Here is a 27,685-nt window from a genome sequence, read left to right on the forward strand (position 1 = left end):
GCCAGAAGTTGGCTACTTCTAAATTAGATGTTGTCAGACTTCCCGGGCGAAGCTCCAGCTCCTCCTTCTCTCGACGAAGCTCTCGACTCGCAGCTAGTTCGAGAATTTCGCTGAGGAGCACTTTCAACAGCGGTGTATTGTGCCCGAGATGAAGACATGTGCTTTGCTTTTTGAACCTCCCCCAGACATAGTACGCTCTGTTCGCCGGAGTGCAATAGCCTAGGGCCCTAACGAAATGAATGCTCTGTCAACCAGACTAGTCAACCTCGCGGATCCCTGCACGCTCGTCGGGATTCGGGATGAGTATATTCCGAGGAGCCGCAAAGAAAAAGGACGAGATGAAAGAACTCATGCGTCTGTATGAACAAGACAAATATTCCGGTGACGAACATTATTGCAGCTCATCCAGATTCGTCCTCAAGGACTCCGGACATATTCGAATGATTGGAAGTCGGGGACGAATTCCCAGTCCCGAGTTTCGGCTCCGGGAAAAAAATATATCCCACAGGCCGAATCATCGTTCCGTCCCTCGAATCGGGAAGAAAACTGTGTCTTCTATCCACACGACTGCAGTAAGCTGCAGTCATGTGGATCTAATTCCCTGGTGATCCGCCGTCCACGAAAGGTTATGCGCACAGGGATAATGATCATGTTCCAGCACCTACGAAAATCCTCGGCGCGATAGTACTGTCCCGTAAACTTCTTGCCACAATTGATTCCGCAGACTGTGAAGATTCAGCCCGTCGCCGTAGACCTCGTATGAAGACACTATTCACTAGGGCTCATCGATCCCGATTTCTAATGCAAGAAATTATCAGCGAACTGCAAGACACGTACTGACAACTCCGTGCTTGCGCTGCATCTCCTCATGCCTTGAAGCAACGAAGCTGATTCCACGGAATGAAAGCGGCCTCTCGCGCAGTGAAGTCACTTAGCGAGTTCAGGGAGAGGAGCTTAGAAGTGAATTGCACTTTTACACAAGAGTCGCAAAGCGCGATAACACGTTCGTCGTTCTAAAATATCTGCGGACATCGCAAGTATTCCATCAAGCGCGAATGTCCATTATACCGATATCTTCTGAACCATTAATCAGCTTACCGATGCTCGGATGGTCGAGGCAACACAGAGGCAGTGTCCCCATATCGCGACTTGTGCTTCGAAATGGTTTCTTGGCAGTTCTCAGCCTTGAGAGTTCTCCCTACCGTCGGCGAGCCGTCTCTCGATTCGCCAGAGCTCGAGTCTGTCTTCACGCTACATGGAGACGGGATGCATGAGAACGAAGAACTAGGCAGCGTTACGTCTCGCAGACGAGCGATTCATTAGCAGCTGAGCGAGATTAAGGCTCGGAGGAAAAACCACGACGAATAATAGGTCCCAGCTCCTGAGAGAGTACTTTGTTTTCCTTTATCCCAGCGTTCGCCCGCTGCAATACCACGCAGACCATCCTCTCCTTGGATCAGATTTGACCTTTTCACACATGTAGGGCTCAGCGTCAAAGCATCTGGCGAGCTTCGTAAACTCGGAGCATACCTACAAAGGAGAATTCGTCGAACGAAGCGACCGTGATCAATCGAGACTTCTGGAGCCCTGTATCGGATACATACTCCGAAGTTTTTCCACGATCCCACCGGATGCGCGATTCCGGGTGGAAGGCAAGAGCCCGGTCAGCCGATCAGATCTTTCGTGGCCGTCGATTGTTTGGAAGAAAAAGGCATGCTGAGTACTTTCCGCGCCTTCGCTAGACTAATCCAGACCTCGTTCACCATCCTCTGATACCTGGAAGCGAATCCCAGGCTGTCTCCCGTTTGCTTCCGTAGAGTAATTCTGATTCGAAGAATTCCAATGAGAGGACCATTCGCAAACCATGTCCGAGAAGCTCGGCGAGCGGGTCGCGGGCCGCCCACGGGGAACGGTGGGATCACAGTTTGAGCGAACCTACCTTGAACGACATGATGTCTGAACATTCGCTGATCGAGACCTCCCTCGAACAATAACTGAACTCATTCTGCAATTCCTCGTCTCCGCGGAATCGTGCAACGGGCCCAGTCTCCGTATTGGTCCGGAATGAAGATTAGTCCTCCGACTCGTCGCTGACCCGGAGAAAGAACCATCATTTTCGACTGCTTGAACGAATATATGGTTGCGTCATTTACTAGCTACAGATCTGTCATTTCCCGAGTCTCGGTCGCCGGTCTGAGGTGAGAGATCGCTTGACCTCGAGCTTAGCGGCGTCGATCGCGAGGGCTGCGATTCTTCTTCGTCAGGGAGGGGATCCGTGAGTTTCGAAAGCATTCGCTTATGGCGAGCAGTAGCCTTGTCCGCTAATCGGAAAGTTGGACAAATGGGTTGCTCCGTATCGTAAGTTGCCTCCCAGGAGTCCACGTGTCATAAGGAACAGGAGGACATCTTCCGGATATCCGGAATCTTCTTTGGCACAGGAGGGGGCATATATGAACACGGAAGACTATTCTTCAACGGACCGAGTTGACAAGGCTGTCAAAGGATCTGGCAGCTTCGAATCTGAAGGAATGATCGCCGGGCTCATAGTCTTTCAATTGGCAGGTATGCTCGAGAACTCCCGTGCAGTATGGCAATGCCGCCCGCGAAGGAGCCGCTGCTTGGAGGACTGCGAGCAGGCCATGCGCTCAACCACTGCGCAAATTGAGGAGGGACCCCAACTCAGATTTCAGAGCTCAGATCCGAATGAGACTGAGGGAGTCCTGCCCCGAAGACGTGCTTCCAGTCGCATCCCGCTTGCTCGACAAGCGTAATGATGTCAGCCGTTTCTCGTTAGCTGCAACAAGTGAGATTCCCCTGTCGAGACATGTTCGCGACTCCTTCGGAGGTTGAGGAGTTCGAATCGGAATGCTAGAGGTAATATGCATGTATCCATCGCCGCGTTCTGCAGAAGAAGGGTGGACAGTGGGGTAGGGAGTATCGAATCAGGGAACATGGTTTGCGAGGCATCATGCACCCTCCGGCAGATTTAATTTGCCCCAATGCCCCGGAACCACTTCCCTGCAGCCTCAGTCTTCTGCGCATGGATTGCTTCCGGAAGGTTAGACAGAAGGCTCCAGATTTTCGACTCACATGGCTTGGCACAGACCCGGAGCCCTCGCTGACATGCGGTGAGGTACAGAATCCTCATATTTTTTCAACAAAAAGTCGACCGGGCGTCGCGCACAGGCGAGCGAGAATTCGTGGCCTTTAGCCCACTCAGATCCAAGATGAAGCTTTTCTTTGGTGCTCCATGGGCTACTCAGCCAGCGCCTTTCCGCGAGACTCTGAGAATATATGGAAGAGAGCGACGTTCCAGACGAATTTCTCGACTCGTGGAGCCCCCTGCCCCTTCTCAATGAATGTGGATGCGCTGATAGTGAATGCGTATAGAAGTATTGCCGTAGAGAACGAAGAAACTGCGCAGAAATCGCAACGAGTATCATATAGCTGTTCCATCCGGAGCCGCAGAGCAAGTCATATTCTCGAAACCCCGATCCGTTGAGGATCAGGTGATGGTATCCTAGGGCTCGCCACGAAGATCTCCTCTTCATGAAGAACATATAATCGGACTCCGAGAATCGTCCGAGAATCCGCTCCCCGACTTGGAGAAGGGGCCGAGGAGATCTCTGCGGGAGCTCGCCAAGAAAGCCAGAATTACGACGGTTAAATTAATCAATTAGGGCTACGCGGGCACTATAGAAAGACTGCTACTACACTGATATTGATCTCCCCCCTCGAAAAGATAGCTCCATGCAGATCTTGCCATACTCGCTCGGGGGAGGGGGCTGAGATCTCCGCACGGATGGACGGCGAGTTGCAGCCGGAGAAAGTATGACGGTTGAATCATGATATGCCTCCCTGCGGCCTAACCTCCCATGCTACGGTCAAGGAGACTTTGAGGCGCGGAAAGCAGGCATCGGGAACAGGCGTATATGAAGGCAGGAACTTATTGGAATCGTACCGAGTTTCATCCGAGTCAATGCATGGCACATCGGGATCTGTCGATACTTCCACGGTAACATGCAATCCTAGAGCACATCGGGAACCCCAATTTGTTGTTCTAACAATTCACTGCAATCATTACGAGAGGGGGCTGCAAAGACTCCGTTGGATAAATAGCTTGCGAATTTTCCTATTCTTCGAAAAGTCAACACGTCAACTATCTGTCAAACACAGGTGCAAGTATCGCGGAGTTTGAAAGACTCGGGAACACTAGCGGCTCCAATCTTGAATAACCATCGTGAGCGCTATGAGGAAATCTTAGGTTGACTTTGTGAAGCGTCATCTGTTTATTTCTGGGCACTGCGATTCTCCATTTAAATAGAGTCTCGGGAGGGATTGCCCGGTATTCGAAATGAAGACCCTGGCCGTCGGTGTTTCCTTGATGCTGGCAGTGCTGGTATTCGGAGTCGAGGCGCACACAAAACCGGTCGACGACTACGAAGACGAAATAGATCTGAGTGAATACGCCGAGGATCCAAACCCGAAGTTTTATTCTTATTTCATGCCAAGTGAGTGCGGAGTGCATGCAATTCCCCCAATCCGAGTAATAATTTCTGACGAGAGCTTTCGAGAAAATTGGGGAAGTCTTCTCGGATCGCATAATATATGTACCCATAAATCGCGCACCAGTCCCACCGAGGACGATGATTAACCCGAGCATGATTGCCTCCGCAGTGCCGATACCGTACGCTGGGAGTGCCGCTCCATACGGAGCAGGTGCAGCAGGTTACCTAACTGGCAGATACAACTTTTACGGAGGACAAGCCTACGGAGCTCCGGCTTACCCCTACTGAAACTATGACAGGGGAACTGAGTCAAACGGGTCGATATCAGACGTGACTGTCGATAAAATTCGTGATATTGAGAAGCACTGATGTTTTATTTCTGGAGCCATTGATGTAAGATCTGACCCGGCATCAATAAAGCGCCTCAAAGTCGATTTTTCGTTTCCCCTCAGTCTTCAGCTGTCGGAGTCCCCGGAGTTTTCCGCGAAGGAGCGTTCATTGGGCAGATGATTGATTCGTCTCGACATCGAGAGTGATCCAAGTCATCTGGGCATACAAACCATCTCTGATGATGAGGCCCGAAGCCTTGCCCGTCGCCGGACTCTCTATTCTCAGGGGGCTGCGGGAGTCATTTAAGGATAGCGTTCGACTCAAATCTGGGAGTTCCTCCTAAGAATGAATGAGAATCCGAAATGAGATGCAAACCGGGGATAGATGCGTCTGAGGCGGCAGCTAGATGCTGTGGGTGCCCTGTTTAGCAGCAGTCTGATATCAGTCGCTTTTCTTAAGATGTGAGCAGAGCAGGAAGGCATCTTGAGCGGACGCGAATGAGCCTCGATTTCAGACTTCGTATAGTACGGAAGTATAGACCTCGGTTCTATCTTCATGGATGATCTCCTCGCATTAGAGTCCAGCGCAGGAACGACCGGCAGAAAGGAATGAATGTTGTACTAATAGGCACGATTCCCTTCCTCAGGTTTCCTCCCCAACAGGATGAATTGAATAGAGAATGCCACGAAGTTGAACTTGAGATGCGGAAACTTCCACCGAGTCGCGCGAGTATTCCATGAGGGGAGTTCCCATCTTGAAGCGCTGATGCTCGGATAAAGCGGATAGAAAATATCTGCGAATAGCTCCTTCATTCTTCGGGTCGATGAGCATCGATATTGAAACTCGTAACACCGGAAGGATTGCTTCAAAAGCTATTCGTAGCTTAAAACGAAGTTTTCAGCTGAAAACAACAATCAGCAACATGGCAGGCATGGGTCAGCCGCTGATTCTGTCGATGATGTCTAGCCAGGAACCACCCCAACAGCAACAGGGGCCGCTCGTCATTTCCATGATGGGCCAGCGTGAAGATCCCCCACCACAGCAAGGACCAATGAATCATTTCCATGATGGGCCAGCGTCAAGCTCCAGTCCAACAGCAAGGACCCCTCCTCATCTCGATGATGGGCCAGCGTCAACCCCCACCCCAGCCGCAGGTACCACTCATCATCTCGATGATGGGTCAACGTCAACCCGCACCCCCGCCACAGCAACCTATGATCATTTCCATGATGGGAGGCTACGGACAACAGCAACAATCACAGCAGCTGCCGATGATCATATCGATGATGGGAGGCTATGGAGGAGCTGCGCCGCAGATCTCGTATCTGGGAGGCCAGCAGGCGGGCGGCCTCTCCGCTCTCCGCAAACCAGGAGCACCGCAAGCCTCGGCCCAGAGCCTCTCGAGTATGGGTAGGCCCCAAATCTGTGGAGTTCCGAAACAAGCTCCGAAGCCTCAATCTCCGATGCAACCCCAGCGAGCCCCGGGCCAGCCTCAGGGCCAGAGATCTGCGGCACCGCAGCGAGGTCCGCCCCCTCGACGCTGAGTCGAAACACCGTGACCCAGCCACGAATAAGTCAATGAAAATTGAATAAATGATTCTGAAATCGAACACCTCGAGTTCTTGTCAAGTTTCCACCCAAGACCCTATACCGTGAAAGTCTGAAGCGAGCCCCGTGACGGAACTTCCATCAAAACAAGCGGGGTATTCCTTCCAGTTTCGCCAAGGAAGCGTTCTGACAACATTCGAAAAGTGTGCTTCGCGGTTCGACCGCAGAGTTCCTTTAAGAGAAACGAATATGTATTTCCGTCTCCGCGGAGTTCTTCGGGGGGAAACCCCACCGCAGGTTCTCTCCGACTGGCAGAATCAACTTAGTCGACAGCGCGCCCACGTCTTCGTGCGAATGCGCTTTATTCCTTGGAACTGCGTGGCGAAGTCTCAGGGAGGCTACTTGATTCTTCGCCGGCTGTCGTCGGAGGTATTCAATTCGTAGCTAGACACTTTCAGGATTCCACTCGCGTTCGGTGAGTCCCTGATGAGTCTGCCACGGACCCGAAGCGCTGCACGCCCTCGGCTGGGACTGCGATTTGGCAGTTCGGCTCTGCGCTCGCAGCGGAAAGAACGTGGATGATTGTTCGGCCCCTTTAGCTCAATCATAGATCATAGTGTCAATCTTCATCATGGTTGGAGCCCTATTCGCGTTTCCATGCGGGAATCGAGGCGGAGAAACTATTTTTCGTTGTTCCGGAACTTCCTTGTAAACAACGGCGCATCCCTCGAATGGATCATCAACATGCTTATAGAATCCTGATCGAACAGACTTCCGAAGGCCGTATCTACACAGCACTACTTGTTCCAGGACGGATTGGCGTTGAGCACGGAACCTGATAATTCCAATGACAAAAGACGTCCAGGATATGCCGTTCCCTACGGAAAGCCGGTGGAGGCTCGCACGGAAAGGCGCTAATATTCCCTATAGTCTAACATACCGACATATACTCCGACTAATGGTCCCTGGTGAATCGATCGAAGTCAGCTCGCCACCGTAAGGCTTTATTGGTCGCCACAAAAGGCGAATCATTGACCACTCGCGGGAGGACCTCTCGGACGGGGTGCGGGAGGTCTCATAGGTGCGCGCATCCTTTGCGAAAGTCCGCCAACGCCTAGGTTCGAGAGGCTCATTGGCTGTTGCTGTTGTTGCTGTTGTTGCTCTTGTCCGTATGGGTCAAACCCTCCAAAGCCTCCGAAACCTTCGTTTCCTCCGTATCCTCCGTATCCCCCGTACCCCCCATAGCCGCCCATCATAGAGATTATCATCGGTTGTTGAGGTTCGGGCGGAGGTTGCCTAGGTCCCATCATGGAGATGATGAGCGGTTGTTGAGGCGGCGGCGGAGGCTGCCTCGGACCCATCATGGAGATGATGAGGGGTCGTGGCGCGGGTGGTGGGGGCTGTCTTGGACCCATCATGGAGATGATCAGGGGTCGCGGCGGAGGTGGTGGCGGTTGCCTCGGTCCCATCATTGAAATGATCAAGGGTCGGGGTGGGGGCGGCGGGGCCTGCCTCGGTCCCATCATTGAGATTATCAATGGCTGTTGTGGTGGGGGCGGCGGAGGCTGTCTAGGCCCCATGATGGAAAGTATCATCGGTCGCATGGCTTGGGCTGCGGCACCACCAGCCCGCTGGCCCATCATGGAAATAATCATCGGTGGCGGCGCCATCCTTCACTGCGAATTGTGCTGTTAGGGGTTTTGTTGTTTTCAAGTTTTCGATTATCACTGACAAGATTCCCGAAACTCAAGAATATATCCACGCGCATTCCTCAAACAATGCGCAAGATTTTCTCACGGGAGATGGAGCTCTCGGTTTCCTCGGCTCGATTACCCTCCTTCAGAATAGAACCTTAGACGAAGAAATGAAATCTGGGATTCAGGACAAGACGGATCGGAGTATCCTGATCTCGAAATTGATCCCGAACCGCGGTCACGCGCTACCATGGAAAACAACGAAGACTCGCCGATTACTCCGGCAACCCGATGGCCGCGAGCCGAGAGGCGATAGCCCCTGAATCTGATCGTGGGCAATGATATGAAAATATAAGGGATCTCCAAGATCATCGAGAGATTCGGAGAGTGACGTTTTCGACGGGGCATTGGAGAGAGCTCAAAGAACTCCTTCATGGTGGGAGGATACTTCCAGCGTGCGGGCTGAACTCCCTTCCTCTCCACGACATGGAGTCGGGAGTCTCAGTTCAGGACATACCGTGGCCCCCATTCACGCTCAAGTGACGCGACGCGTCGGTTCCTGGAATTCCAATAAGAGCCAGACTCGCTGCTGATCGCTACCGTTTTCTGTTGACGTTGAACCTCTTCTGAGGAATTCGTCTCCCCACACGCTTGCTCTAGCGGAATAGGAATGTCCTCGATAGATATTGCGCGGTGTGAATATCGATAAGAAAATTGCAATGAGTCTCGTCTTCCGTTCCTGTCCCCGCTCGCACCATCACTGTCGGCTTTGACCTCTCTCCACAGATTATCGCCACGAGGACGAACAATGCTCGCCACAATGAAATGGCGATCAATCGTCATTCCATCGATTTTTTCTATGTAATTTTTTCTCGTGATTCATGGGACGTCTCTGCGGCGGAAGATTGGTTCCGGCAGCGCCTCGGCATCAGTGGATAGCAGGAACATCCTGATGTTGAGCTGGATCCTCGGGGAAGCGGTCACCACCTAGGATTCGATGGTTTCCCATTGCTCGAAGAAGACGAGGCTCGGAATCATCCGGGGGCAGCAGCGTTACAGAAGACCTTCGCCGGCACTGAGATCGGTAAATCCCCACTCAAACACTTTGAGGAAGCTCTGGCTTCTTCGACTGTTTTCTTGCGAGACATCCCACCGAAGAGCTCCACAGAATAGAATGACGTGGAACGGGCATCTGATTCTGGTCATTGGCGCGTTGGGCATGCCAGCTCATTTTTTTGCGGATGTGAAAACGCCGGGAACCCTCCCGAGTATTGTCTGACGGGTCGATAGTGGTTGAATACGATAACTGTGTGATAACATGAGAACGACGTGGTGGGGGATTTATTCATCCATTACCCTCTCATTAAATCACTCGGAAACTGGTTTCACGCGTGGTTTCTGAGATTCTGAGTTAGTCGCCTCCTTGCAAACTGTACTCCTCAGCGTTTGAATGTTCCGAAGTAGCCGTCACATGCGGGACAACGATGCTCTACGTCCTTGAAGTCATCACTGCAGCACGGAATCAAGCAGAGACAGCATAACGAGCCTCCGAGTGAACCGACGACCAATGAGGCGACGTAAGTGAGCATTCCTGCATCAAAGAAGATAGAACGTATTGATTTCGTCGTCTGAGTCCGGTAGGCAGGTTTCCTTTCAGAATTTCCTTAATGAAGGTGCCAGGGCTCACCTCTTTGGTAGGTTGTCTGAGAGACAACCAGCTTGCCGCAGTACGGGCAACCCATGCGAACCGATCTATCGCCAAGTGGTGGGCTTGCAAGGGGCTGTTGGTTCACAGGAGTGTAACTCATGGCTGCTTTGGAGGCCTCCTGAAAAAAGGGGCAAGGGTATATGCACGGCACACACCGATGAAGATGTTGATCGCGAGAATTCTTCTTCGGGAGAAGGGCTAGATCAGGCCTCCGCATGCGGGAGGTAGCTATAGACCCCTCAGCTCGCCCCTCCCCTCCCCCGCGTACGCCCGTGCATGGGCCCCGTGAGAACAGAGGAATCGAAAAATTAACCCGTCGCATACATTGCCTTAATGCATTGGCTCGTTCACGATGCCCACTCATGATCAGACTCCTCTTGCCATTTCCGCTCAGGTCAGAGAAATTCGATGAGTCACGGGCGTGTTGAGAACATTCTCGCCGTCGGTCAACTTGCTTCAGTTCCGGGTACTGTGACTGACAACTGCTCCTGATGGTAAGGATTCAGTGAAGGCAATACGTTCGCTCGGGAAAAACTCAGAGCGAACGAGAGAACCTCCTCACTGAGTAGCAGAGGAAACTGTTCTGAGCGACTAGAAATCGTTCTCCGATCGCTATCACCGATAATTTCAGAGAAACGTGGGGAATCCGGAAGGAAGTCGACGAACTCACGGCCGCTCCGGGCTCGTGAGACGGATGGCGCTCTGCTCGTGGCACAAGTATCGCTTGCCGGGCGGAGGCCACAAAGTTTCGCTGATTTGAGCACATGAGTGCGCTATTCTTTCGAAGAATCTGCGCGTTCCATTCTTTTTCTTCTCAGACACGGATTCGGAGAGGCTGGAGGAAGACAACCTCGAAGATCTCGGAATGCACGCAGTCCTGGACTCCCCTGGGGCTTTCAAGGATTTGATGTTCTTGGCGGAGAATTGAATTTGCCGAAAATCTCAGAGACACCGATCACCCTGATGAGATAATCTCTTCAATCTGCTCGGGGGAAAGTGCATCCTTCCTAGACGGACCTTCTTCGCGGTCGTTCGATGGCATGCGCAAAAGCCTCAGGGCTAGAGAATTCGTATGTAATATTTGAGAGGGGGATGTATTCTAACTCTTCGATGAAAGAGACAGATCGACGAAATTTCGGCATCGGAAACGGTCTCCAGCCAATATATGACGGCAGCTCCAGGAGAATATCAAAAACCGCGGAAATCTGGCACTGAGCAGTCCTAGCTGACTTACGACTTCCATCCTTCCTGATTCGCACTTGACAGTCGAAACACTTGTCAGCGAGGAGTGGCTCTGCACGCCTTAGTTTCTTTCTCCCGCGGATTGGAGCGACATACGCCAGTAAGACCGTCTTTCGAGTCCAACACAGTTTCTTGGGGAGGCCTACCATGAAAGCTCGGAACCCGCCCTCAGCAAACTTACCTGTCGAGTATTCTGCGTCTCGAGACACGATATCGACCGATCGAGCTGGTGTAGAACAGACTTGCTTGTAGCTAGTGCGGAGACGAGCGTGATAGTCGTACACAAAAGCGGCTGCACTCTCGGCTATAATGCCGTCACGGAACTCGGTGCGACTGCCGCTGCGGCCGTGAACGCCGCCACCGTCGCGTCGGCAGCGGTCATCACAGTGATGCTGGAGCCAATCGCCAGTCTGCGCTATGCGTGAACTGGCGTTATGTCGTCCGGGCTCGATCGAGTGTGCCTTCCTATCCTAGGAAATCCCAGACTGACTAAGCTTTCGTTTACGAAGCGGAGTCGATCTTTCTCCGTACGAATGCCGCGCGCGGGCTCGTACCGCGATCTTGACCTTCTGAATTCTCTCTTCGATAGCACAGGGCCGTCGATGTTGATCGCTCACACCGTCGACATGACACGTGGGTCGTCCCTATCGATCCTGGAATGAGCGAAAAATTACCTGTCTCAGTGTGCCGTGGCATCCACCAAGGAAGTTCTCTCATCCGATTCTGGTGTCCACGATATCATCCCTCACCCCGGAATGAAAAAAAGATATATATATTCGCTCCTGTGAGGCGGAGTAATCCGAAAACATGAGTGCCCGATATCGGGGATGATGAACGACGCGTGGAATTTCTGGTGCGAATGCATAGTCCTTTCGGAAGTGCGTTCGATATGACTATTCTCGGTCGAAGGCGCGTGCCTGTTTCCCTCTGTAGACAGACAAACATTTCACGCTTGTCAGCCTTGTGATCGCTCGGCGAACGCTGACGACAACTTTGCCAATGTCGCGCGTTGTCCGGAGTCGGATACGGGAGGGACCTGTCAAGTGACCGAGTTCAAACTAACAAACAAAGCCATGGTGATCAATGAATAAGAGCGAATAATTCAGTCCGGATTATCCGGGTTCCCCGGTCCTCTCGCTCGCTCCCTTCTCGAGGTCGGAGCACTTTCGGAAAACTCTCTGTACCGTCCCAGGGGTATGATTTTGAGCGTTCTATCCATTTCAATCAGTGAATAACTTCGAGACCCTGATCCGCCCGGCTTCCGGCCGCTATCTTCCATTATTTTCCTGTCGAAAAAAAATCGATGCGAGAGATCACATGGTGTTCGATTGACTGTCTCTCCGCGTACCTGTGGAGAGAATTCTTCGTCCTGACTGAATTTGAATTCACAACAGAGCTCCAACGCGTGTAATTATCCGGTCTGTTCTCTCGAAAGCGGGAACATAACATCGAAGAAGTTGAGCGATTCTGTGCAGCACCGCGCTTCACTAACGACCGGAAATGGAGTAGATCGCTCCATTTCTGCGAGAGGCGCTCGATCTTCTGCTCTTCCGACTCTATCATCTAGGCGAGGTTGAAAGAAAACTTTTCACGCCCTAAGATTTCCTTGAACGCGAAAGATAATGTTAAAGAGAGATGGAAGCCCAGTGAAAGACAGCTGGCTGAATGATTCTGCTAAAAATCCGTTCATCGCTGGAGCGCCTCAGCCCAACACAGAATCACTTAGCGGCCCCCGAATATTTTCGGCCGTGATGACAAACGAATGCTGAAAGAGCGATAAGACTGCGGAGCATTACTCTGATGAGACTCTTAGTGAGCTTAATCCTTCCTTGGTGTTTCGAGCTCCCGTGAGATAATATTGAAGGACATGGCTCTACTATCATTTGAAAGAGCAGACGGAATTCGGTGCGAGTGCCTCGGCTGCCCTGACTCATCCTCTACGAATGGGTGGAGTGAGATCATGCCTCTTCCAGTTGTAGTGTGATAGTACCGTCTCAATTATGAAATTGTCTCAGCACGCTGCGCCCTGAGATCATTGAGATCGTTGGCGGGGCGATCATTGAGCAGAATCGCGCCTCCGAGATCAAGTTCTCCCATTCGAAGGCCGATTCCAAGCTGGATGAAGCTCTTGGCTTTAAATCCGGGAGGCAACCAATTCCTTGGGAATAGCTCGCCTGGTCATCTCCCTGGCCCATACGGCTCTCGCGTTCCATCCGAACAGTATCCTATCGATTCAGAAGGTTTTTTGCCGTGCCCCTTCGCGATGTTCTTCCATGCCCCAGCTCGCGGAGGGTATCGTCCGGGCGAGAATTCCCCGCGCCTCACCGTGGGGACCCTGGCCCCACTCGATTTAGACTCGGCATCGGAGAAAGACTGGGCTAGAGGAATTGGACCGTCTTCTCGGAGCATCCGCGGCGGCTCGAACAAGGTGTGTCGCTTCCCGTCAGGCGGAACGATGAACGAGCTCTCATCCACGATGAATTCTAATCGCTAAGTAAATATTGATCCTTGTGTGTGAGAGATCGCGCAGACGACAAATCGATTTGACGTCAGGAATTTTCATGACTCATAGACCCAAGATGATGTCCATGGCGCCACAATCCTGGAACGCCCTCCGGCGCCGGAATAACAACCCAAGAGCTAAGCTTTTCAGACTTAGGTATAAACTGAATGAGGGGATTATGAGATCCATCCATTGGATCTCTACCGAGCGACTGGATCCTGTGACAGTATCGGTGCCTCGGGAACATGAGAATCGTCGATCTGATCGCACTTGACTCGCTTTATCGATCACATATAGGCATGGGCAACAGTCCATCCCGACCTTCTCGATTCAAAGATTCGAGAATTCTGATTTGACAGCCCGAAGAAAAATTCTCAGTAAGGAGGACTCGATTGAACTGGTCATGGGAAGTTAGGTCTATAGGGGACCTCTGGTTGCCATCGGGCTCCTTATTCAGAGGAAACTCCCCCTGCGGACATCAAAACAAAAATCCCTCATCTGATCAGGTTTCCATGTGCTTCACGGATGATTCTGGAGTCTCCCGTTTCGCGAACATCAGCTCTGTTCTTCGATGAGCAGTACTCAACCCTTGCCCCTCAGCCTGTTGGGGTAAAGAAAACGCGAGTTCCTCCGTAAAATTTCTTTATGATTTGTCTCGACTAGATCCTTGGTCGAATTATTACATCGTCTATCACGACCCTCTACATCTTAATATCGCCTCCGACTACTATTTTCTCAATATCGAAGACAATCCTCCCGAACAATGGAGACTTCGCGTACTCGTTCTGATATTTTTTTTGCGTTCAATCAATGCCTCGATCCAGGACCAAATGGGCGAGATGAATTCAGATAGAGCCGGACAAGGCGACGAGAGGCTAACGAGGAGAAAGATGTCGACGAAGACAGTTTGGATCCTCGGCGAATTAATACAATCTCCTGCCCGACGGAAACAATCGTCGGTCGGGGAATCGCTGCGCTCCTCGATAATGAGCAAAACACTCACGACCATGCATGGTAAAATTAGGGTGATTTTACTTTAGTACATTCCATAAAAACTCTCGGCACGTTTCGCGAGCTCATACATTGCCATGATGGCGAGCGCAGCGGCAGTCTGGTGATATTTCTTCACTGATTCTGAGGAGTTTCCGGCACAAAGTACTCCCGAATAGCCACAGCTTCAGAACTGGAGGCACCCGGAGCAGGAACAACTATACATTTGTCTGAATGGGGCGTCGAGAAAGATTCTTCGATCACGTCGAATATGATTCGTTTTACCCGCAGGCGATCGAAATCCTCTGGTCGTCCATCGGAGAGCTCCTCCTCAAAGATCGTATCATTGGACTCGAGCATCGAAATGTCCATTGGGGATATCCCTGATTCCATGGGGAGTTGCCGAGGTTCGAGGGGAGTCTCAGAGTTGACGAAAACCGAGTCCGGTAGGACGGAGAGGTCATTCCAGCTCTTCCATTTGAAGAGGTTCCTCCTCTGGACTTTCCCTCTCTCGAGCGAAGATAGAGGCGTGAAGACCTCAGCTGGGTCTAACGCTCCTTGAATCTCCAGGATTGGAGGCGAATCCGGCGTGATCTGATCCAGTCCAGTTTGCCAATCGGAGTCGGCATTCGACTAAAGGTATGAAGATTCCCTTAGAATCGGACACTGATTGACTCGAAGCGGTATCATATATAGTATCGTCTGTCTCCCCGCAAAGAACCCACCAAAGGAATCTCCGGCGTTGACCCTCGCGGTACGAAATTGAGTTTCAGCGTCTGTCGCAGAACAGATAATTTATGGACATGAACCTTTGAAATGCGCGGAATTTCTGCACACTAGAAGCTTCTCACCGGAAGCTCGTGACGATCACGAGGCACTCCTGCATACCTTTGGGATGATCGGTGACACGAACCATCGGGTGGTAAACTTTCTCGTGTTCCCATTAGCTTTCCGCCCTCTCTTTGAGGAGCCCAGTACTTTCCTGCCGGAGAAACCTCCAATGGTATATCTTCTGGATCATGACCTCGGATTCAATTCCGATGACTGAGATTTCAAAGTTTCATTTGAGAATAATCCTGAGAGCATACCATACGAACCTCGGTTTGCATGATTTCGCCATCGTATAACGGGTGATTGGGATAGGCGAATAAAGATCCAGAGGTTGGTAGGGCTCCGAAAAACCCGCTAAGAGTGAAATGTTTTTGTTTTGCTTCAAACCGACTGATGAAGAGTCACGTCGACGCACGGAGTTGGTATGTCCACGTGTGCATCGTATGGGAGAGGAACCCGAGATGAAGGGAGTTCCCACTGGCGGGATCGCATTGTCGAAAACGGATTCTCAGTGGGGTCCGGGAGTCTGGATACCCATGATGGGATCCGCCTCGAATCTCGACCCGCGGTCGTCGACGTCAAGGTGGCGGAGGAACCTCGGGGAACAGAATCTATCTCGCCCGAGCTCAGACTTTCCCCGATAAGCGCTCCATCATCCCGAGCCCACTGTCGCAGCAAGAAAATTCCTCTCGCTTTGATCATCCCGTTCGAGACCTGACGCCTGTTATCTTCTTTGCTGAGCGAAATCAACGAAACTGATCGGTCTTCCCAGGAATTGATTGTATGATGAGAAAGCGGGGTAGCGAAGCTGTCGAGAAATCTGACAGAGGAACGAGACTGCTCGCAGATCGCCCTTTCATACATCTCGGTGAATTCGAGCAAATGAGGGGATAAACGAATATGTTTACGAAAGGATGAATCTTAGAAAGAAATTCAGGATGCCGCCCGATCAATCCAGTGAATTAAAAAACTATATTTTTGCAAATCCGAACGCTTCCCGTGCAACTCTATCGACCGGCGGCGCTCGGAGAATGTCCAATCTTTACATGACAAAAACGGCGCGCTCCAGTCAGCTAGCGCGATCTTCGGTGGAAGCAGGCTCCCCATGAGCGTCGGGCCCTCGATGGTCGTGGATTCAATCGGGCCGAAGGTTTCGAAATTTTGAGCAATCGTGCAGACGAGCGATTCGTAACCGCTGGTTGAACCGATCGTCGAGTTCATGTCATCCACGAGTATAAATGTGAAACAACGAGTCTGCCAAGATCCATTTGAAAACCGCGGTCGCGACCCGACGTCCTATTTCCCGACAGCCTCGATCTTCGAGGCCTGGATCCTCGTTCACGAGCTCTCGGTAGATATATCACCCAGACAGAAGAATGATTCTAGATTTCGCAAGCAGAGGGAATAGCACGCGGAATATCGTCATTTGCAAACTATGACATCATAGCGATCACCGGTGGCGCCTTTGACGGCATCGTCGCTAGATCACTTGAAATAGAATTCCCAGCATTTGCAAAATGGCTATCTTAAGCTGAGAGCCTTTTTTTGGTTTCGTTTGGGTAATGGCCCGAAAAGCGGTCGACGTCTCCTCCGTCACCCGCAGGCAGCCTTCTTTCCCCATTCTCACGCGTTTCCGTGTTTTTCTCTCTTCTTCATCGCTTTTGACGACAAACTAGTGTAACAGAAGCGGTCGTCGAGGTTGCCGTTGAGACTCGTACAGCTGTATGAGGAATGATGATGTCATGCGACGGTGCTCTCCGGCCAACAACGCTTACAACTGTTTAAGTGGATGGTCAAGAGCAACTGTGTAGGTCTCTCGCTCGCCCCAACGATTCGTTGCCTGATGCGTCGCTCGGCATCCAGTTCGATGACCTATGCGAAGGGATGCTAATCGAAACCATGCGAAGCAACCTCAGCGTCCTCCACATACAAAAGCCGGACAGGGCCTCGATCTGGAGATCAAAAATCCCCGAGGCGAGCGATCCGTCGACGCAGGGCTCGAAATCGGTATAAAAAAAATAGGGGGCATATCCGAGAGCAGGCCCACAGTGAATCGTTTGCGCGATGGTCTGCAGCTACGACGCTGAGTGAGGAGCGGGGATACGCTTCCCCCCTATCGCTCCCACACCAGCCCGTGATGCACCTTCTCAATTGTGATGACCAACGTAAACTCTCCATATTCATCTCGTACGGGAAGGTGACGTCAGGACTGATTTTGAATGCACGCGGGGCTCACAGGAGCTGCTGCGCTAAATGGAACGTTCAGCATGATTGTTTCTTTGAAGTCGGAAAGCTCCAGCTGGGTCGCGATGGTCAAATCCACTAACTAAGACGGAGCCTCGGGTCATCACGACCAAAAGGTCGGTCGCGTTTCTTCGTCGAGAAAGTTCCGAATATATGTGCACCGAACTTGCTGCCCGGTCAACCACTTGTTTTCACGGCCTTTATCATAATTGTGGCAGACGAGAACAAAGGTCTCGCACCAGGTTCTGAGACCGTACTCCACGAGCTCGATTAGCAACTCACTCTTCTCTCTGAACCTATCGATATCGCTCATTTCAGTGGCCGCAAAACCTTCTTCGATCTTCGTCGCTCCGTGGGTGCTTTCGAAAACTCCGTTATAGGAATCACTCCGTCGCTGTTTGAATGGAATATTCAAACGGTCGAAAGCGGCAAAATAGGAATATTGGATTCGAATCAATCTTGTCTTCCGAGAGGAACGTTGCCTCGGTTGTCATATCGCGGAGCAAACCGCGCGAAAAAGCTTTGCTAGAGGTCTTCTCTGAACGGTCTCGGCGGGCGATTTTCCTTTCCGGCATGGTTTACAATTAGTGTACCCGTCGACACTGCCACGGTATGCTGTTGACTGAGTAGATGAGCATTGCTTAGAACTTAGAAGGTAGGCATTACTGTCTAAAATGTCCTTTTGGGACGGAAAAGCCTTTTTTACCTGGAACCACTTTCCGAGGTGCCGACTTCCCCAACACCAAATCCTCATGACCATGATATTACTTCTACAAATAAAGGCGGAGAGGATAGCAATCCGATCCAAACGAGCGAGATCATTGGACCCCAGTGCTGGACACATTTCTTTCCACAGATGCCGGAGTAGAGTCGGCCTGCCGACGGAGCCATTTCGAAGAGCTTTCAACGCCAAAACGATCAATCACCCGACTTAGAATCCTCGCAGTTTCTCGCCAAGAAAACAGCAAGAGCCGGCCTGAGTTAGGGGGCGCATCTGGAAACTCGCGCTATGGTAATGGTTACTCAACCCACGTGAAAGGGGCAACAGTGAGAGCCGATTGGATTGGCAATATATATTATTTGATAACAAAGTACGTGTACCTGAATGAGCGGGCTATGTTCCGTAGTTTCGCTCCGCCTGAACATTTTCAGGGTCTGGTGGCGACCTTCACTCTCAACATTCCTTTCGGAGACAAAACATTCGCGCGGGCTTCCCCTCGATTTCAGCCAGAGGACATTCTTTCACATCATCGTTCGAGACTGAGATAGCCCTTGTGAAAAACAGAATCGCTGCCTTGGGAGATGTTCCTCCTTGATGAGATTGTAGAAGGGGGGGGGAGACGAGAGCTGCTGACGGCAGGCACTCATTCGGAGGTTTCGTGTGAGTTTGACAGCTCAATCTTGTCTCTTATAGAGAGAGCTATGAGTGACGATGATCGATTGAGCGGAGCGGGTGATTATAGTGCGAAGGCTACCGGATGGACCAGAAAGGTTCGAGTCTTCTCTTCGAAGAATGATTCGAGGGTACAATACTTGAAATGAAATAGTAAAACGATCAATTAGAATTTGATTGAATTTCATAATCAATATAGAATTATTTCGAGAATCCACGGATTCCACCATGGTGATCAGTTCGACGTAATTAAGCTATCATTACTTGACTCCTTTCCCTTTAGATCAAGAAATGGTCGACCAACGCAGTCCTCTGTAACCTCAAGTCATTACTCCAGTCAGAACTCAGAAACTATCATAGTTTGCACCTGCACTCTTTTAAGAGAAGCACGACAATGAAGGATGATTCTTGGCCGGCATTTTTCCTCGGATTGACGTCGAACACATAGTCCTCGTCGAGAAACCTAGGAAGCGTTGAAGGACATCCACAGGAGCCTTGATTGCCCGTCCAATTATGCCCGGACTTCCATCGTGCGATCTTCCACGGATGGGCATGCATCGAAGTCGCTGCGAGTCCGATGCCTCATACTCGGTATCTAATTTGGAGAAAAATTCGGGATGGATTCCAGGGGATATGTGCATCCGTAGGATGAAAGTTTGGGAGTTCGTTCTGCCGACATATCTTGAGAAAACTTCTTCAGGGTCTGGAGCTGTCAGCGTCTCCGTCCGGGGTATATGGTAAATCATCAATCATCCCAGAGGTTATAAAGTAAATCTCTCATCAAACGGCACTGACGAACGATCTGATGCGGCGTTTGCCCTGCCTATCACGCCTGTTTCGCCTATTCTAAGGTATTACAGGGCCTCTTCGCCGGCCGTTTTCGGCATTTTTCAGTGCCTGAACTCCCGAGCTCTAGTAATCTCCCTTGCCATACGGCTAGCAAATGGATAGCTACCCAGAAGACCACGGATCTCCACAGTCAAGGAGTCGGACCGCGATTTCGAATCAGGATGTCCCCCAAGCATTCCACAAAACTTCTATTCGAGCCCTGTCATTTGAGGCTGTTCAGGAGAATGCCAATAAATCGCCTCCGGGAAGCGTCCCGGGGGCCATCATCCGAGACACGAAAACAGCTACGAATTCGTTCTTTAGCAGCTCCTCGAGCTCTCAGACAGAGTAAAGTCACTACGGTTTTCTTAAGACGGACTACCTTCGATCAGTGTGGTCGATCAGCACGTGAAGATGGTTTCACGTCAAAATCTCCGAGAGTTTCCGGTCCCTGAATGCGATCGACCGGGCTCGCGAATTTTTCTGAGCGGCCCGGCGCGTGACGTTCGAACTCTGGCTGTCACCTGGGATCGGGATCGAGAAGAGGTGAAGTCGATCTCAATTACTCGATCTCTCTGAGGAAAGCCATTCTATACCAAGTATCTGAATAATTCCGAGATTTTCATCTCTCTTATCGTTGACACTTCATTCGAGTCTGGATTGAGGAATGGATGTATGCAGCAGCGAGGAAATTCGCTGGCACAACCCAAAAAGAAGAAAGACACTCGCCGTCATCCGCGATTTTCTTCTTCTGCCGTTCTGAGTGAAGGATTGCGCGGAATTGGCGTCGCTGCCGAGTTCGAGTTTTCCCACAAGATGAAGCCGGAAAGAATGACGACACCAGCGCACTCGGCCGGAGCACGGAATTCCGTTACTTCTCCCGCGGATGAAGCGCGGATATTCTCTCCGCCGCGTGGGACCATCGAGCTGTTTGTGGTTCGACGAAAGGGTTTTCAAGCGAAACCTCGAGCACTCGGAGCCTTGGCTCCACGCTAGCGTCACCACCCGACCCTTGGCTTCGATTCTCGCGTATTTCCTGCAATTTCTTCCAATCGAGAGCCACGAAGACGCGTGACCCACTCTCAGATGATTCGATAGCACGCCACCTTATTGGGTTCCCGTCTCGCTCCGATTGAAGATTTATGAGCGCCTGGAGCGGGCAGGGTCGCTCCTCGGATCTTCCAGGACGGTAGCGAGAGAAACCATGAACGAGAACTTCAACCAAGCAGCATACGATTGCGGCGACTGAGAACAATATTAGGAAATCGATCGGAACTCCGTGTTCCTGCCCTCCTGAGGATTGCTGCTCGGCTCTGAAGAAGGCGAGCCGTTTCAGGATATCTTCGTTCGCGCCACTCTTTCTGCTGCAGCAGCCGTATTCTTCTTCAATTGTTTTTTTATGTGTCTCGAATGTTTCTCTCTTGATTTTTCGAGTGGCACTCGGAGAATGTCGGATGTCAGCATTAGTAAAGCGTGCTCGTTCCACTCGGAATTATCCGCGTAAGAAGCGAGGACCCTGACGGACTTCGAGGCCCCCTGGCTCGGGAATGTTACGGTGCCGAAGACTTCGGGGAAGAAAGTCCACTTGCGATCGACCCTCTGCAGCGGGATGCGATACATGTTATCGAAGCCGAAGAAATTACGAATCCGTTCGAGGTCAATTACTGTGCCGCACACGATCAGTGTCGTCGGGGGAAGATCTTCTTCGGCAATAGGCTCTATGAACATTCTCCAGAACGTGGCTGGCGTCTTGACACTATACTTCCGTGATTCGACTTTGAGAATAGATGACGAGCAATCTCGGAGACGAACAACCCGCATTCCGCTCGGTATGCTGATCGTTGAGGTCATGTCATCCACCAGAATCAAAGTGAAAAACATGTTCGCCAGGACCCACATGAAGAACGCGATCGCGACTCGACTCTTCATTTTCCGAGAACCTTGAGCTGATGTTTCTAGGCCGCATAGTAGAGCCATGAACGAATCGTTGAATGATGCGTCGCTCAGCAGCCAAATCGATGATCCAAGAAGAGTCATGACGGCCATATTTAATTCATTCAACACATGCCCTCGTATTCCGGATGCGACAGGATACTTGTCGAAACCGGACGAGACAAGGCTATTGTCCACCACATACGGAATTCTAACAGGGGCTTCCGCCAGAAAGTCATACAATAGGAAATTATAGGATTCATTGGCGCAGGGCTCGGAATCGGCGTGAACGGGGAGGAGAGCATGACCGGAGAACGGTCCTTGGAACTTCATGTCTCGGAGGATTTGTGACTTCGACGGTAGATGGGGACACGCTTTCCTCGTATCGCTCTCACTCCAGTACGTGACGCACTCATTGAACGGCATCGCCCAGTGGGTGTTCAATATTGAAGCCGAAAGGAAGCTCCACGGCTGATTTTCGGACGCAGACGGAGCTGACAGGAGCTGTTGCGCCGAGCGGAACGTTCAGCATGATTGTTTCTTTGAAGTCGTTCGGAGAACGCTCCAGCTGGGTCGCGATGGTCAGATGCACTAATTCGGGGCCTCGGGTCATCACGACCAACAAGTCGGTCGCGTTTCTTCTTCGAGGGAGTTTCGAATACATGTGCACCACGCTCGTTATGCGTCGACCCACGTCTTGAATGCCTGAATAATTGTAGCAGACGAAAACTACTCTCTGCATTGGTGGAATCCTTAAGTCGTGAGAGAAACTGTCGTCCAGAACGGTGGCTAAACATTTGAGCGCAGGTCGATTTGAGCGCAGGTCCGATTTGAGCGCAAGTCCGATATGCGCGCAAGTCCGATATGAGCGCAAGTCCGATATGAGCGCGAACCAATTTGAGCGCAGCCGATTTGCGCGCAGCCGATTTGAGCGCAAGCCGATATGCGCGCAAGTCCGATATGAGCGCGAACCAATTTGAGCGCAGCCGATTTGCGCGCAAGTCCGATATGAGCGCAAGTCCGATATGAATAGAATCAATGAATGACGTCAATTAATGAGTAACGAATGAACCTTATGAACCCATTCGCCAGTACATCATGAGATCCACGGGAGAGATCTCTTGTTCACGCGCCCACAGCTCAGTGGATATGAGGTTCGAAATGCTCGCCGCTAAGTGTTTGTTCTGTGGCGCTGATCATCCTTCGGCATTCATGACAGATGACAGTGCGTGTCTCGACGCCGCGCCGCGATAATTTGCATCGATGCAGAGAAAGTAGCTCCATTGTGTCGATACAATTTCTTTCATCGACAACAGGGAAACCCTTGCTCTCGTATCACGGCCATCAGTTCCGCCGAGATCGAAAGACGTGGCAGTGTCTGAAAAAAGGATGCTCGAGTCGAGCCTCAATCGACGATGACAGAGTCACGGTGGGTCTGATAAATGTCCGAACAGTTCCATACATTCTCTGGAGATATTCCCCCGCGATCCCCGTTATCCCTCGAAAGGTTTCCCCGGAGCACGAGCGTGCGCCTGACTCGGTGGCTGTCGAAGTTCGAAAAAATTGAATGATCTACGTGAGGCGACTCTCGAAGCCGCGAGTGAAATGAAATTGACGAAAACCGAATCTGACGTTCTACAAGTTTCAGAACGAATATTCTACCTATGTTCATTTGTTGTCCCTTGTCCGAACCTGTGATTTTTTGTGACCGACTTCCGAAACTCTACTCAATAAACATGTACGTGAGATAAATCATTCTTCGGTGTCATTCATGGATGTTATCCATATCGGACTTGCGCGCAAATCGGCTTGCGCTCAAATTGGCTGCGCGCAAATTGGCTTGCGCGCATATCGGACTTGCGCTCAAATCGGACCTGCGTGACTTCAGGCAGCCTAAGGACTCAAGGACAGTTCTACAGCCATGGAAACGATGGAATTCTCTCTGAAAAATTGATCAGAAGAATCGATGAAACTTTTCCGTAGCTGCGTGGATGGGAAATTCTCTGGATCGAGAGCAGCGAAAGGGTAACATCGGACAGGAATCGATCTTGTCTATCGAGACACGTCGCATCGATTGCCATATCATGGAGGATGTCACGTGAAATAGCTTTTCTAGAGCCTTCAACCGACGCAGGTGGGCGTCCTTTCTTTTTTGCACGGCTTCGAGTGTCAGCCAACACGGCAACGGTTTGCCGATGACTGATGAGTTGATGAGATGAGCATAACACGGATATCGGACATCATTGCCCAGAATGTTTATCCAGGGTGGGAATACCAAGTCTGCCTGAGAGACGACCGACCGCATAGCCTTGCAATGCCCCACCGGAAAAACGACGAGGATCGGCCAAGTCACGAATTACTAGCATCGGAGAGCTAGATTATTTATTGGCGCTACGATGGTGGATTAAGTACACTGGGAGAAGTCGACGCGACGGAAACAGCAGATCGTTTCTGCAATTCGTTGAATGATGATGATCTAAATGCTTGGGCTATACTGATATCACGCCTGTCTTGAGGCGACCTTTACTCTCAGAGTGTCTTTCGGGAAAGGCAGAAACATCTGCCCGGGCTGTCTCTCAATTTCCGCCTGATATTCCAGAGAAGGATCGTAAACCCCGTCATCGGCGGGTTCCAGACGCACTGACCGTAGAATGGCCGCCATGAATATTATCAGCTGATAGATTGCGAATCGTCTCCCAACGCACTTTTTGGGCCCTTCACCGAAACTTATGATTTCTTGAGTCTTCTCGCCGCCCTCTAAATACCTTTCCGGCTTGAATAACGACGGCTCATGGAAACGTTCCGGATCCTTATTGACAGCACTCGTCGGGACGTGAATGGTTATACCCTTGTCTAGGGAAACCCCGGCTATCGTACATGGCTCACTAGTCACTCGGTCGGTGACGAAGTCCATTGGATACAGCCTCAAGGTTTCCCAGATCGCAGCCTCGACGATATTTCATCTTGTGATAGTCTTCGAATGTCACGTTGTCGGGATCCGAGATGTTCTCAATGACATCCCGGTGAGCCTTCTCCTGCATTTGTGGATGTGTGGCGAAGAGGTACATGGCGAAAGTCAGCGCATAGGCTGAAGTCTCGAAGCCAGTTATCAAAAAAATATCATTTGGGAGACGAGTAAGTCGTCTGTGAGTTTTGGGTTCGCTTTCTGACTCTCCAGCCAGGAATCGAGGAAGTCCAACTCTTCCGGATTCCTGATCTGCTTCCGACGCTTTTCGAGCAGCGATCTCGAGAATTGAACGAAGTAGTTGTCGATTTTCTTCGGCGGATACTCGACGAAAGGCAGGTATTTCAGAATATTAGGGAATGCCATCATCAGATTGAATCCCAAGCTGCCGTTGAAGCAGCCGGTGAAGCTCTCGACGAACTTGTTATTCGGATCATCGAAAGCATCGATGTCCAAGACTGAAGGTCACGGCAGCTATTGCGTTCATGACCGCAGCGTGCGAGTAATGAGCCGTGGAGATCTCTTCATTGGTGTCCGCAAGTTTCTCCAACTTCGATGTGAGGAGCTTCGCAGATCGTTCGAACTGATCTTTCATGAGTCTCAGTTTCGATCCCGTCATGACGCTACCGCTAAGAGGTCGGACCAGTTTCCATTCCTTGTACCTCACTGCGAGAACGTTGTGATTCCAAAGTTTTGAACCGGTCTCCTGCGTCATCGTCCGAGCATGGGCTTTCGAGAAGTTACTCGAGAGGGCTTCTTTGATCCCTTCTCGAGTGCTGACCCGCAGAACAGGACTCAGACCCGAATACGTACCGTATACGCTTCCGTATTTCTTGTTGTATTCTTCAATCGAATTGAAGATGTCCACCCGGCTCTCGCAGAAGAGGAAATAGTAGAGATAGCTGCCGTACGATTCGTAGGGTATACCCTTATTCCTCCAGTATGTAGCGGCTCTATGGATTTCGCGGAAGAGCAAGATCAGCAGCACCGTACAAATCGTTGATAAGCAGAGGAGAATCATGTTCCTCGACTCACCGGGAAGCCTCTGCGCCGACAGGCAGGAGACTCTGGACTGCAGATGCTGTATGTAGTCGACAAATTACAGCGGAAGAGAGAGAAGGAGGTCTCAAAGAACGGCGCTGGATCGCACCCAGATCTTGTTGATATTGGCAAGATCACTAAGCTCCCCGAATTTTGCAACAATTTAAGTAATCTTACCTTAGCGGGTGGGAAACTGTTCACATCCGTAGAATGCGGTGACAACTCGGAATTAAGCGCGATTCAAGAATTAAGACGCCGCGCCGCAGAGACCACGTGAAGGCGCCATTTGACCTACCGACTGAGATTTCAAGTCATCGACTTGAAATCGACTTGCCCCGAATGGCCATCCCCCTGAGAATTTAATAATTTAATAAAATTCTGATGTCCGTCTGTTACCGAACCAATTTCGGGCGCTACCCTACTCCGAAAAGACTTGAAATCTTTCAATCGATGCCCAATCGTCCGAAAACGTGCTTCTCGAGCTGCTCAGTCGCATGCTCCCCGCAAGGTCAACGTGTCTCTCCAATCATGCTCATTCTTCAGCTGATGCGGAGCCGTCCCATCATGATGTCTAGACCGCCGTTCTGGGCGCGAAGCGCGAACGGCTAGTTTTGTCATGGAAAGCGAATGGCAACCATCGTTGGGGTGAACGAAACTCTCGCCAACATCATGCAGGCTCTTCTCGCAGCCTCTCGAGTGTATTCCATGAGACCACCGTAACTGCATCCCAGGAAGCTCCCGACGAGTCGCCTAAATACAACCGTGAAGTTCCCAGATGATTGGAGGGTCACGTGCTCGTCAGGTCCGCGTGATTAGCTCACTCGGAGCGATCGGATACTCCGGTGAGAAGTGAAAAGTTCGAGGGTCTCCCGGGGCTCGCAAGGCTCAATAGGGTGATTCAACACGGACGCGAGTTGCCCGGCTGCGAGCTGATGGGGGCTCCATCGTCATCAGTCATGACGCTGTTTCTTTCCGGAATTCTGACTCTTCGTCAGGATAGCTCTTGTCGAGCACGATCCATTGGCTCAAGTCGCCAAATAGCAGTCGATTTGAAGACCTTGATGATATGGATTCTGATCAGCCCCCGGAGTCTCGCCTCGATCATATCAAAATATTGTTTTGAAGATGGTGCATACAATCGAGGTCTGAATGCGACACATAGAATATCCATGATATCAATTGCATCTGTCAGTCATTCAATGGTATAACCAAGGTTTTACTGGGACATGTATGGGGTGCTTGATTCGCTCGTATTTTTGAGCCTCCGGACTGACGATGAGCTCCAGGTGTGTTGGATGATCATCATCGGAGGGGAGCTCTGAGAACGGGAAGAGGCTCAGACAACAATATTCATCAATAATTTCATCGTCGGATAATCGCCAATGCCTGGAGGTCGAGGCCCGCCCGCTCCATCGAAGGTCTTGGCATCTTTCCTTGTGTCGACTTAAGAATTCCCATACTCTCTCGGCTTCGTGTCCGCCAGTAGCTTGGGATCGAAAGTCTTTCCGATTATCTCCGGCCGTCATCTTGCCACCAAAGCTACGCATGGATCGCCGGGGTCAGCTTTATAAAACCTCTAAGCCTCTAAGGTAACCTCCATCTGACTTCCGCCACGTAGAAAAGCCGATTCGCTCTATCTAGGTCACCCGGGAGGATTCCAAATATAGAGAACCCACGAAAAGTAGGGCTGGATGCCTACCGAGCGATATAGCAGGCTCTTGCAGCATTCCTTGTAAGTTTCGAAGGTCGCGGAGCGGATTTGCACTCGTTCCAATCGTGAGTACCGCATAGGGGGTGAGGAATCTTGAGCCCTCCGATTCCAGAAGCCTCTTGAAGCGGAATCAGGAGGGTATCGAAGTTCTGCTCGCGTATAGAAGACCGCAGTCAACTGCGATCTCCCCCGAATGTAATCCCGCCTCGATGATTCG

The 27,685-nt window shown here is 51.1% G+C and overlaps 4 protein-coding genes and 1 pseudogene across 5 annotated transcripts; 1 reads left to right on the forward strand and 4 right to left on the reverse strand.

Annotated features, from left to right (window-relative positions):
* The first annotated feature begins 5,905 nt into the window (after positions 1-5,905).
* On the forward strand, positions 5,906-6,382 carry LOC108864629 (proline-rich proteoglycan 2-like). The gene has a single exon (XM_018640672.1). It carries the CDS (start codon positions 5,906-5,908, stop codon positions 6,380-6,382), a length of 477 nt encoding a protein of 158 aa, XP_018496188.1.
* Positions 6,383-7,414: 1,032 nt separating this feature from the next.
* On the reverse strand, positions 7,415-8,056 carry LOC108864630 (basic salivary proline-rich protein 1-like). The gene has a single exon (XM_018640673.1). The coding sequence runs from the start codon at positions 8,054-8,056 to the stop codon at positions 7,415-7,417; it is 642 nt and encodes a 213-aa protein (XP_018496189.1).
* A 1,337-nt stretch (positions 8,057-9,393) lies between these two features.
* Positions 9,394-11,344, reverse strand: LOC100899895 (lipopolysaccharide-induced tumor necrosis factor-alpha factor homolog). 2 transcript variants are annotated; one of them, XM_003746380.2, is made up of 3 exons: positions 11,023-11,072; positions 9,768-9,906; positions 9,394-9,671 (listed from the first exon to the last, which is right to left on the reverse strand). In XM_003746380.2, exons 1-3 carry the CDS (start codon positions 11,029-11,031, stop codon positions 9,520-9,522), a joined length of 300 nt encoding a protein of 99 aa, XP_003746428.1. In that variant the 5' UTR covers positions 11,032-11,072; the 3' UTR covers positions 9,394-9,519. The 2 variants fall into 2 exon arrangements, 1 of the variants encoding a protein (XP_003746428.1); XR_001951216.1 differs by lacking the exon at positions 11,023-11,072 and adding an exon at positions 11,212-11,344 and having other exon boundaries at positions 9,490-9,671.
* Positions 11,345-14,533: 3,189 nt separating this feature from the next.
* On the reverse strand, positions 14,534-15,726 carry LOC100906565 (uncharacterized). The gene is made up of 4 exons (XM_003746426.2): positions 15,621-15,726; positions 15,412-15,505; positions 15,249-15,299; positions 14,534-15,156 (listed from the first exon to the last, which is right to left on the reverse strand). Exons 1-4 carry the CDS (start codon positions 15,641-15,643, stop codon positions 14,659-14,661), a joined length of 666 nt encoding a protein of 221 aa, XP_003746474.1. The 5' UTR covers positions 15,644-15,726; the 3' UTR covers positions 14,534-14,658.
* An 8,525-nt stretch (positions 15,727-24,251) lies between these two features.
* On the reverse strand, positions 24,252-25,737 carry LOC100906713 (cytochrome P450 3A30-like; annotated as a pseudogene).
* Positions 25,738-27,685: the final 1,948 nt, after the last annotated feature.

The sequence above is a fragment of the Galendromus occidentalis genome, unplaced genomic scaffold (genome assembly GCF_000255335.2).
Source record: "Galendromus occidentalis unplaced genomic scaffold, Mocc_1.1 scf7180000077496, whole genome shotgun sequence".
In the NCBI taxonomy this organism is placed as follows: Eukaryota; Metazoa; Arthropoda; class Arachnida; order Mesostigmata; family Phytoseiidae; genus Galendromus; species Galendromus occidentalis.